The sequence below is a fragment of the Hydra viridissima genome, unplaced genomic scaffold (genome assembly GCF_058129835.1).
Source record: "Hydra viridissima isolate aposymbiotic clone 2 unplaced genomic scaffold, HvirCarnegie_v1 scaffold_1, whole genome shotgun sequence".
NCBI classification, from domain to species: domain Eukaryota; kingdom Metazoa; phylum Cnidaria; class Hydrozoa; order Anthoathecata; family Hydridae; genus Hydra; species Hydra viridissima.
In genome coordinates, this window is record NW_028324300.1 from 22,387,425 (window position 1) to 22,400,185 (window position 12,761).

General features: G+C 25.8%; 1 protein-coding gene across 3 annotated transcripts in view; it reads left to right on the top strand.

Annotated features, from left to right (window-relative positions):
- The window catches only part of LOC149893938 (NACHT, LRR and PYD domains-containing protein 1a-like), a 76,411-nt gene that overhangs the window by 12,727 nt on the left and 50,923 nt on the right, over positions 1 to 12,761 (top strand). The window contains exon 1 of one of the 3 annotated variants that reach the window (XM_090076489.1): positions 7,028 to 7,191. The exons of the other annotated variants lie outside the window; for them this stretch is intronic. Coding sequence (XP_089932615.1) covers positions 7,179 to 7,191 — 13 coding nt within the window. The 5' untranslated portion in view covers positions 7,028 to 7,178. Of the gene's footprint in view, positions 1 to 7,027; positions 7,192 to 12,761 lie in introns of those variants that run through there. 3 annotated transcript variants of the gene reach the window in all.

Sequence of the window (12,761 nt, forward strand, 5' to 3'; positions counted from 1 at the left end):
AAATAATGTTAAAGTCATAAAAAGTTGTCAAGATTCATGATTTTTTACAATGTAGAATATTTATCTTTAATTACTTAACATTTCCTGCATTTGGTGTAAATATAATTGTCATGTGACCTGGTACTAGGCAGACATTTTTCATGTAAACATCGTTTGTGTTTTTTAATATTTGAAAATATTTATTACTTAGTTTCTTACGTTGTTATTTGTTGTTATATCCATAATCCATATATATTATTGAACCAGTGTATAGCTTGCTTGGTATTTATGATTATGTTGCTAAATTATTACATTCATATAACTGTGTTCATCTGTTTTAAATCTAATCAAATAAAAGTGTTTATAGATCAATTGTTAATACTAGCATCTATGATTAACAAAATGGGTTGCTGCACATTTTCTACAATACTTTCAAAAATTACAGTTCACCAAAAATGACAGAAATTTCAAAACAGATAAGGGAAGAATTTCAAGCCAGCAAAACAGTTGCCTAAAAATGTTAAAAAGTGGTTAAGGAAAAACTCATCAGCATTATTACCCAGCTGTACAAATTAACAGAGTCTAAATACAAAATTAAAAAATTACCATTTGAAGAATCGTGAGCTTGTTAAATATTTTATTTAAAATCCGGACAAATACTTAAAAAAATAAAGCAAAAAGGCTTATTTGAGAAAATTAAACGCACTGTAAAGGCTATAGCTAAAAAAAATGACTTGGAATTTGAAATATTTATCTAACCATTCACCCATATTTGGCAATAGGAAAGATTGCCAGACTTAATGGAACCTCCACACTTTTAGAGACAGCTTTTGAACTCAGCTCATCGCCATCATGTATTTTTATTAGATGTTATAGTCCATCAATTGGGCATGTTCTTTGACATGATGATCTTACTTTTTAAAAGATTCAAAGAAAAATGGTTTAATCTAATCCATTACCAATCAAAAACAACTGCAACACCATTAATCACTGCTTGTAACAGCCAAAAAAAGAAAATAAAGGCACTGATTGCTGACTAACTTTATCTTGGCCATCAAATTGATAGTTGTACAAAATTTCTCCTACTAACTGTAGGTCTGGTTAAGTCAAGGTACCCTCCTCAGATTAAGTGGGTTGTGAACTGAAGAGAATCCCACAATTTAACAAACTTCTAGTTGGTATCTACTTTCAGTCATGGTTCACATCTTGATTAGTTGTTGATGCACCATAAAATAACATTTAACTTATCCAAAAGCTCTATCCCTACAATTGTGTTGTTTTGTAGACTATTGATGTAAAGATGATAGATAATAAATAGAAAAACATATTTGAATTCTAATGATAAAAGAATGTCTAATGGTGAAAAACAATCAACAGTCGGATAATCACTAATTTGTAGAAAGTTTCAGAAGATTATCACACAATGAATTTTTATTGATTTTTTGGCATTGGTTTGAAAGAAATTTATGAACCTTTGGGGATCCCTAAATGTCAATAAAGTAATGCAAAAATTTAAAAAAAATGAGATGTGTAACACTTTTAAACAAAAAATGTTTTCTTGCTTATTTTAGGACACCATAGTAGTTGTTAAGGGTCTGTTTAACATTTAAAATCTTACAAAAGTTCATTCCATCATAAGATGGGAAATTTTCTATCAAAAATGACAAAATTAATTTCTTATTTTAGTAAGAATGGAATAAAACTTGATTCTTTTTCAAAAAAACTACAAAAAAAGTTTTAAATGAGTTTAAAAAACTTAATGTAAATAACTGAACTGAATAAATGAAACCTTTTTACATTTTTAATAAATTTGTATATTATTTAATCCAAAATTTATACATAAAGGTATTTTTGAATATATTCAGTTTCTTTCCAAGATAGCACATCTGTTAGTTGTGATTATTTAATGATGTGGGTTGTTTCATAGATGCATATTTTAGTACAATTTTATTGCAAGAGATGTTTTTGGAAATAGTTTTGATTTCCATGGTTATTTTAATTTCAATAATTTTACTCTTTTTTTAATGCATTCAAGAGATGAAAACATAGAGCTTTAATTAACTATAAATGGACATCAGTGATATTGATCTTATGAATGTTTATAGGTTCAATACATTTAGGTTTTTTTTCTAGTTTTGAAATTGATTCTTACGTGGTTCCAAAAATTGATTCTTACATGGTTCCAAAAATTGATTTTAATGTAGATTGTAGGCTATTACAAATAAAAATGCTTTAGTTTTACCAATACTAAAAATAAGTTGATTGTATCAAATGTTGCTTTTACTCGTTGCTGAACTAAAATTTTAATTTAGTACTAATTTTTGTGTAATTTTACATTAATACAAGGACTCATCAATCCACTTAATCCCAGTTCTTTTTTGAGCTCTTGGAGTTTTATATTTAAAATTATATTTTGTTGTTGTCTTGTCTTTTCATCTTAATAATCAAGTTTTTTGATTATGATTTATATTTGTTCTGTTTTTAATTGTTATAAACAGGTTGACGAGATCTTTTCTTTTATTCATTTTATCTGATGTTTTTTTTTATAGTAGTTATAGTTACACACACTTTTTAGCCTCCTTTGCAAATACTTCTTGTAAATCCTTTTTTTATTTCTTTTTTAAATACAGCAAAACTTGAATCTTCATAGCTTACTGTTACTTGTTCTCATCGCAGTTCAATTGAAAAGTTGAAACAAACTAAAATTGGTTGTTATTAACAAAGCATTTTCAGGAAGAACTTTTACAACTTTACAATATTTTGAACATTTCAAAACTCCTTTTTGTCTCTCTGATTCAACTTATGATTCAATATTTTTTTTAGCAATAGGATTTCATGGCTTTCATGTAGTAACAGATACAATATTTTTAATGACTTGATTTTCAAAAATAAAATGTTTTCCTTTTACCAACTCTCATCATTTTACTTTTGAAGCAAAATCATAATATTGAATATTTGTAGACAAAGTTTAATTGTGTTTGTATATTTATGTATACTCTTATATGTATACATTTTTTTAATATTAACATCTTTATTAAAGATTTCAAAGTGAAAGTTTTTGTTATTAAAAAACTCTATTTTGTCAGTTGATTGTTTATTAAATTAGCTGACAAAGATATTACTTTTAAGTAATTTTTATTTTATACAAGTTTTTAATTTTTTTTTAATATAGAAAGTTCAATTAAAGTAACTTAGATATGAATTAATTGTAAGCAATATGTATAAGCATAGTTATAGAAAATTATTTATGCTGGCACATAATTAATTTTGCTTAGTAATGTATCAGCAGACACTGTGATACTTAACATATAGAAATTTTAAGAATGTCTATATAAAGTTTCTATATTTGGAAAAATATTGAAATATAAATTTATATATAAATACCTAAAAAGCATTTGTTTAAAAAAGATATATTTTAACGAATAAGTGTAAATAAAAATACAAATTGTCTCTCACAATAGAAAGTTGTTGAAACAACATGAGAACAGAAACCTTTTCCTGTGACTTTTAGCTTTTATTAAGAATGAATCATATATTTTTGTCAATAAAACTGATAAAATTTTGATAAAATTAATTTTACATCTAAAGTTAAATTTCATATTTGTTAGTGAAATTAAAATGATTTTTGAATTAAATATTCATATTTTTAATATATTCAAATTTTCCTTCAAAAGAATTTATTTCTTTAAAATTTTTGTTTATGTTAAAAGAAAATTTTTTAACTTTGAGTTTTTTATGTTGAATCTTCCATGTTAAATTTAAAGTAAGTAATGTTTTTTTTTTTCTATTTCTTCTATAAAAACTTATGTTTATAGAGTTCTGTAATAATAGAGTTCTTTTTGTTTTGTGAAACAAACTTACTATCTGGTTATAAGAAAAAGAGTTAATATCAGAATAATATTGTTCATTTGAAATATAAAATTTTTTATATATTAAATAGCCAATATTATTCCAATATCTACTATTTTAAGATATAATAGTATATTAGTCTTAGAATGACAAAAAAATACTAAAAACATTTTAAATTTTAATCTTTCTCTTTGATGTTCTATTTCATAGTGAATTTCATAGTGAATTAAAACTTTGAAATTTGAAGCACAACACTGATACATGTAGTTGTATGCATATCATATTGTTACCCCCAGTAACAGGATAACATAGACATTTGAGGAGATTGAATAAATGAATAAAAAAATCCTGTAAATTTCAGTCAACTTGGGTAATATTATGTGAAAATAAAGTAGATAAAGAATTTTACAATGCAGAGTGACAAGATTGACAAAAAAATCCAACCCTGCTTGGTTTTTGCAAAAAGAGTTTTTATTAAATTATTGAATTTTTTAAATAGTTTTTTTAATGATTAATTAAATAATTCTATAGTCTTTGCAGAAGCATTTTTAACCCTTAGTACAAAAATATTATTTATAATAACTTTTTAATTTTACTTAAGTTGAATAAAATTTACTGGAATTTTTATTCATTTTTTTAAATCTCTTTAAATGTCAATGTTACCCCATTACTGGTTGTAACATTGAGACAAATGTAATTGTAACTAATAGAAAACAAGGATAATTTTACTAATAGAAAACAAGGATAATTTTACTAATAGAAAACAAGGATAATTTTACTAATAGAAAACAAGGATAATTTTACTAATAGAAAACAAGGATAATTTTACTAATAGAAAACAAGGATAATTTTACTAATAGAAAACAAGGATAATTTTACTAATAGAAAAATTAATATTGTTAAGAAATTTTAATGATTAATTAAATAATTCTATAGTCTTTGGAAAAGCATTTTTAACCCTAACTTTCTTTTGAATATGCTTAGTGTTAGTATTACCCGTGCTAAAGTAAGAAAATTAATAAAATTTGATTGAAGTTGATTTACTTGATTTAATATAATATTGCCTTTTTCAATGATAATTTTTCTGTAACTATTTGCATTTAAAATTTTTATAATAATTTTTACAATGTTTTAAGAGAGATAGGGGCAGCAAAGTGCATAACAAATAATAGAAAGAAATTATTTTTAAAGAAATATATTTGCAGAAATAAAATTACTTGCAGAAAGAAATACAAATAAAGTAAAAAAATAATGTTGCATTTTTTGATTCCAAATAAAGTTTGAATAATTTTTAGTTAAATTGTTTTTTAAGTAAAATCAATTTTTATGAAAAAAGAGTAAAAGCAATGTTATGTAAGGATCAAAAAATTATAAATAAGCTTTATTTTATAAAATGTTAAAAAACCACAGTTTTAAAATTTTGGGATGAGTCATTAACAAAAACACCCGAAATTGCAATTTGCTATTGCAAGTGGTTTTAAAATCAACTATTACCATCTGAGAAGGAAATTTCAATTTTAATATTTTTATAGTAAAAATGCTCATAAGTTACTATCAAAAACACCCGAAAAACTCCTTTGGAGGGCTGATAATATGGACCCTTGGGATACTATTGCAAGTGGTTTTAAAATCAACCATTACCATCTGAGAAGGAAATTTCAATTTTAACATTTTTATAGTAAAAATGCTCATATTATGAATTTTTTTCAAAGGGTTTTAAGAAGTAAAAACATTTTTATGAGCTTATATTGTAATATTAATATATTATATAATATAATATAATATATTATAATATAATATTATAATATAATATATAATAATAATAATAATAATAATAATAATAATAGACTTGTTATGGGCGCCGTCCGAGTGGATTGTGACGTCACGGTGCTCGAGAAACTTCTTTAGAGTACTGTTTCATAGTTTCAAGCGCCATCAAGATAAGGCTTCGTGATAATTTATGAATCATTCTTGAGTGAACGGAGTTGCATGTAGATCCAGAGAACAAGGTCCTTAGCCACTTCAAATTTCTTAAATACACTGCCAATGGACAGAAGGACATAATATTGAGTTTGTAATCATTTATTTGTTATCTTTCAGCTGCCACTCTTATTTTTTTGTCAGATTATTTTGTTTCAAAGATATTTAAGAAATTTATAACTTCACATTTACGGGGATACAGTATTTAGTAAAGAGAATCTTTAGAATAATGAGAGCTTGCTAAATCTGGCCAAAATGTTGCCATGATATTTGTGAATGAATGGAAGTTGTTTTTCAACATTTGTTAATGTAGATTGAAGCACAAAAAAGTGCCTTGTACATTACATGATTTTAACTAATTTTTAGTTTCTCATTTTATTGCATTTAACATCATTTTAAATAAATGTTTTTTAAATAATAAACAATTTGAAGATTTTTTTACATATGTACATATATTTTACATTTTTTTACATAGAACCATTATAGTAACTAATGAGTATAAAAAATGCATCATTAGAAAATAAATTATCTATAAGTACAAATTAAGAGGTGAACTAAATGATTGTTAATGTTTAGTTAATATAAACTCAATTAGAAATTGAATTTGTCTTTTGCCTAAATGATTAGAGATTAAAGAACTTTGAACAAAATTTGAATAAAATTTTTTTATAAAAAAGTATTTAAGAAATAAAATCATTTACCATATTTCCTCCGTACTTATGTATTTATTTACTCCGTATTTATGAGTACAAAAGTATCAAACCTTTTTTCTGTTTGTTTCATGACCTTTTGAAAAATTTAAAAGACTAGTAACATATGTTGCATTTATGTATTTGAATTATATTTGGTTAATCAAAAATTTCTTAAATATATTTTCAAGTATTTTTGCTGTTTTGATATTCAAAAAGATAATTTATCTAACTGACTTTGAAATATTAATGTAAATTCACAATAAAAATTGTGCATAAATTCTTAAAGGCTGATTGTGCATAAATTCATAAAGGCTGATTTTACGAAGGATTTTATTTGAAAAATCAGTTTTAGTGTTTGAGAAAAAACTAACGAGGTTGATTGCCTGAATAACTGCGGCGAACTTTGTTAATATTATGCAAAGTTACACTTCTTAAGTTTAACTTCTTAAGGGTTCAATCTGCTCAACCCTTTTATCTTTTATATCTTTTACATTTTTTATTTTATATTGTATTTTTTGTTTTTTTAGTAAGTTTTAATAAAAGCTATTATGATATCAAGGTTGATATCAAGCTATTATGATATCAAGGCTATTATGATATCAAGATCATACTTGTAAAGCCACAAATTTGGTTGAGAAGCCTTTAAAAGTGGGTGATGGCGGTTCCTCATTTAAAGAAATGTCAAATAAACGTAAGTTAAAGGTTACCAGCAAAAAAACTGTTTATTGAGTTGTAATACATTCTTTTTTTTATATGACATATTTATTCTTGTTAACTTGCAAATTTTTTAAATAGTCAACGCCAAAAAAAAGTTTTTCTTGTAGAAAAAGTTACTTTTTTTAGGGTTTTCAAAGCATTTCACTGAAACTTAAACCCATATCTTTTAATTTATTAATTAATTTAACATAAATCTAATAGACTTGTTTATCACAAAATTACGCTAATTTTCGGAAAAGCAGCTTAAAGAAAAAACTTTAACTTCGATGTAAATCATTTATTTAATCATCGATTGCAGGGCCCTCAAATGAATAAATTGGCATTCAATTAATTATAAGGGAAGTCAAAGAAACTCATGTTTTTCAATTATTAAATTGAAATATTTAAAAAACATTGTCAAGAAAAATTAATCATAATAAAGATTACACCTTTTAAATAAAGATCTCTCCAAGACAGTTTTTATTGTTTCTAAAATTTTTTTTAAAAAAAAATTTGCCCACATCAAGTTTTAGGGGTTCAAACACACGTTATTTTAGGGTTTTTCACTTTTTTCGCCATATTGCTTTCAGAAATAACTCAGCAGAGAAATTTTTTAAATAGCAAATTTTTAAACTTTGTTAATATTATACAAAGTTACACAAAGTTACAAGTTTTACTAATTTTACAGAGAATAATAATTTATAATAAATAATTATAAAATTTATAATAAATATTTATAAAATTTATAATAAATATTTATAAAATTTATAATAAATATTTATAAAATTTATAATAAGTATTTATAAAATTTATAATAAATATTTATTATAAATTTATAAAAAATTTCATAACTTAAGAAATGTTTTCTAAATATTTAACAAAATTTGTATCTGGCCGATTGATGAGTTGCAGCGAGCCTCTCAGAAGTTTAGCTGCATGTACTAATGTGAATTATAATCAATAAGAATATAACAAAAAAAGTGTAGCTCAAGATAATTCATTTAATGTTTCAATTTTATTAAAAGTTTTTCTATTGCATAAAAGATTTAAAATATTTTCAAAATATAAAACATTTACGATAACGGCTGAATAAGTCACGAGGTAGTAATTTTCCTTTTTATGTTTTACTAATTTAAAAAGTTCTTTTGATAAAATTGTTAAATGCATAGAAAAATTTATTTAAAAAAATAATTATTTCTCGCACGTTATTGACGACTTTGATACATAACTCAGCAGTTATTACATGTTGCCATCACGTGACATTTGACACTTTTTTTACTCTTAGTAAGGCTGGCTTTATTTTATTATTTTTTTTGAATTGCAAATCCCAAATTAACTTTTGCGCCCTCTCTCTCACCTATGTGGCAGAGTATATTTGCTCACTCATCAAATCAGGTATTTGTGGAAGATTTCGATATTACCTCTTGTGCTAAATCAGAAATAAGTGTATTTAATTATACTTTTATTTGATAAAAGCCTAATGGAATTAGTTAATTTATAGGTATAGCAAAAAAAAAATATGGTTGACAACATTAAAGCCATAAAACGAAAACATTTCTTTAAAAGAAATGTTTATTGTTACAAATGAAACTATAAATTTTAAATTAAAAGTACAAATGCTTTTTATGATTAGGCATAAGTAATGTTTGCTCCTTCCACTTAAATATTTATTTGTAAATAAAGCTAAAAATTTTTTAAATATCCTTAAATCTAAGATTTTTTTAAAATCGTTTAATTATTTCAAAAGATGTGCTAAAGGATACAGTAGAAAACGTATATAAGGAAATCAGTATTTTGATTTAATTTGAAAGTACTTATCACCTTCAAGGTCACTTCATGATATAAAGACGCGTAATGATGAGTAAAAGAACCATCTAATTAATAAAATAATAGTGAAACCCACCTACCTCACACAGAATTGACAAAGTTTTAGAAATCGAATTGTTTGTAAATGATGCATACAAATAATTATTAAAAAATTCTAATTACTAAAAAAAGTTTTTGTTTTTAATTATGATTATTATTCTTTTTATTAAAATTATTATTGTTGTTGGTTTTTGCAAAAAGAGTTTTTATTAAATTATTGAATTTTTTGAATAGTTTTTTTAATGATTAATTAAATAATTCTATAGTTTTTGCAGAAGCATTTTTAACCCTTAGTACAAAAATATTATTTATAATAACTTTTTAATTTTACTTAAGTTGAATAAAATTTACTGGAATTTTTATTCATTTTTTTTAATCTCCTTAAATGTCAATGTTACCCCATTACTGGTTGTAACATTGAGACAAATGTAATTGTAACTAGTCACAATTGAAAAGTAATGTCAAATCTGGAATTATGGCAAAGGTATACCAATAGCACAAATACTACAATCATATGCCTAGAAAATTCTAAACATAAAATATATCAATATAAATCAGTCTTGTGCTGGTACATGTAGTTATTATTGTAAGAATAAGTTTTATTTTAATTGCCAAAATCATTCAAAATATTCAAAATATTCAGAAACATGTACTTAATGTTTCAATAATATTTGACTTGCTACAGGAAACTTTGACAAAAGTTTACTGACAAATATTTATCATAATTCTTTTAATGGCTGAATTGTTAAATGGATAAACTAAATAAATGGTTGTACAGATTTATAATGAAAGAAAATTAACACTAAATCCTTTATTCCCTCAGACTTTTTTTTCTTTTGGGAAATTTGTTAAGACTAGTATAAAAAAGTTAATTTTATAAAATTACTTTCTGTTTTGAGTCTAAAACATTTGCAGATAAAGCATATTTTGTGCAGTAGTTAGAGTGCCACTAACCATAATCATATTAGAAATCTATGACTAATCTTAATTACTCTTTTTATCTTTATCTTGCAAAGGAGACCATATACTAACCATTTTAAAATAACAAGACTGTCTATGGTTTCTTTTGTGTTTATAGTAATACTACACAACACTCATTGCCAATAGCTGTTCACTAATAAAATGCAAATAATTAAAATTTGATTGAAGTTGATTTACTTGATTTAATATAATATTGCCTTTTTCAATAATAATTTTTCTGTAATTATTTTCATTTAAAATTTTTATAATAATTTTTATAATGTTTTAAGAGAGATAGGGCAGCAAAGTGAATGATAAATAATAGAAAGAAGTTATTTTTAAAGGAAATTATTTGCAGAAATAAAATTACTTGCAGAAAGAAATACAAATAAAGTAAAAAAATAATGTCGCATTTTTTGATTCCAAATAAAGTTTGAATAATTTTTAGTTAAATTGTTTTTTAAGTAAAATCAATTTTTATGTAAAAAGAGTAAAAGTAACGTTATGTAAGGATTGAAGAAATATTTAAAAAGAAAATTATAAATAAGCTTTATTTTATAAAATGTTAAAAAACCACAGTTTTAAAATTTGGGATGAGTCATTATCAAAAACACCCGAAAAACTCCTTTGGAGGGGTGATAATATGGACCCTTGGGATACTATTGCAAGTGGTTTTAAAATCAACCATTACCATCTGAGAAGGAAATTTCAATTTTAATAAATTTTATAGTAAAAATGCTTATATTATGAATTTTTTTCAAAGGGTTTTAAGAAGTAAAAACATTTTTATGAGCTTATATTGATATTTTATTGTAAATATAGAATAAATAACAACAAACATTCTTAAAAATTCCAACTCTAACAAAAAAAATTGCTTTTTCTTCTACTAAACTAGAACCCACCACATCTCTAATGTTGAACATCAGTTTTGTTTTGATTTCTTGTTAATCCACAACATTTTTTTAAGTTCATCAGTTTTGTTCTAGTATTCAAACTAAAATTGATAAAATTTTGTTAGAGGAACTAAAAAAATACATTTAAAATGCCCAATTCTGCTGAAACTCATGCTGAGTATCAAAACACAGTTTGCATTCTCTGAATGTCAAAACGTGATCGAAGTATAACACCTTTCTTGATAAGCAGAAAAACACTCTCCAAAACCATTAGACTAATGACGATCATCTTTCAAATGGAATGTGCACAAATTGTTGTTTCATTCTGCAAAAAATTGATGAGGGAAAAACATCACAGCCATTTCCCATATTGTATGATTTCAGTTCAATTGTTGTGAAGCCATCAACAAGAAATTCTCCTGCATGTGAATGCATTATTTGCCAAATTGGTAAGTCAAAGTGTAAACTTAAAACTGGTTTGTCCAACAACCAGATGAAACAACTTGCTTCAACTCTTAACTCTGCAGGCCAACAAAATATTTTTTAGCCATATTTTGCTAGGAAATTTGCAGAGCAAGGAAAGTTGCTCAAAGATCACTTTTTTGTCACTAAAATCAAATGTTCTGACATTGACCTACTTAGAGATGTTGTTCATTGTAATGATATTGGCAGCCTTCTTCAATTTAAGGTACCAGCAAGATCTGTCTCCGAGGAACATCTAATTAAGATTGGACTTGATGGTGGAGGTGACTTTCTTAAGATGAGTCTGGGGATTATCAAGGTAGTCCCAGAACCAACCAGTCTCATCCCAAAGACTCCTAAGCTTTGTAGCTCTTCCTTCAAAGTTTCTGGAGTAAAGAAACAGCTGATTATAGCAATCTCTGAAGGAATAGCAGAAAACTATGAGAACATTAAAAACCTATTGAACCTTGCCAATATTGGTGATTTTTCCTTTGTCTTGTCTTGTGACATGAAAGTTGCTAACATTCTTTGTGGACTTCAGTCTCATGCTAGCAAACATCCTTGCTGTTGGTGTGATTCAGACTCTTCAAACCTTGGAAAATGTGGTGCACTGAGAACCTTTGGAAGCATCAGAAAGGCTCACCAAGCTTTTGTTGCTGAAGGAAGTAATGTAAAGGGTACTTAATGCTTTGGAAATGTCATCAACATGCCCTTGCTCAATATTTCAGATGAAATACTCATTCTAAAAGCAAAACCACCAATGGTACTTCACCTACTGATGGGTGTGGTCAGCCACCTTTTCAAGAGTCTGAGCAAAGTTTGGCCAGAGGCCAAAGAATGGCCAGAGGTTTTAAACATACCCTTCCAACCATTTCATAGAGGACATTTTCATGGAAATCATTGTCAAAGGCTGTTGAAAAATATTGATATTCTTCAGCAAGTTTTTGAAGCAGCAGCTGTAAGTGCAGCATTTCCATATGCTGAAGCATTCAGGCAATTTGATGAGTTAGTTACAGCATGCTTTGGAACCCATCTGGATACAAAATTTTCAAGAATACATTGAGAACTTCAAAGTTGCACACCTTGCTCTTCCATTCTCAATCACTCCAAAGGTCCACACTGTGTTCTTTCAGATGGCTCAGTTCATCTCTCTGAGTCATCAAAGTCTTGGAATATACAGTGAACAAGCCACTGAAGCTCTTCATGCAAACTTCAAGCCTCAATGGCAACAATTCAAGAGACATGCACTTCATCCAAAACATGGACTGCAATTATTTAACTGTGTTGTATGGTAATGACGTAATTGTTGATTTTAAAATCACTTGTTATGATATCCTATGGGTATGTACTACCATCCCTCCAAAGGGGTTTTTTTGGGTGTTTT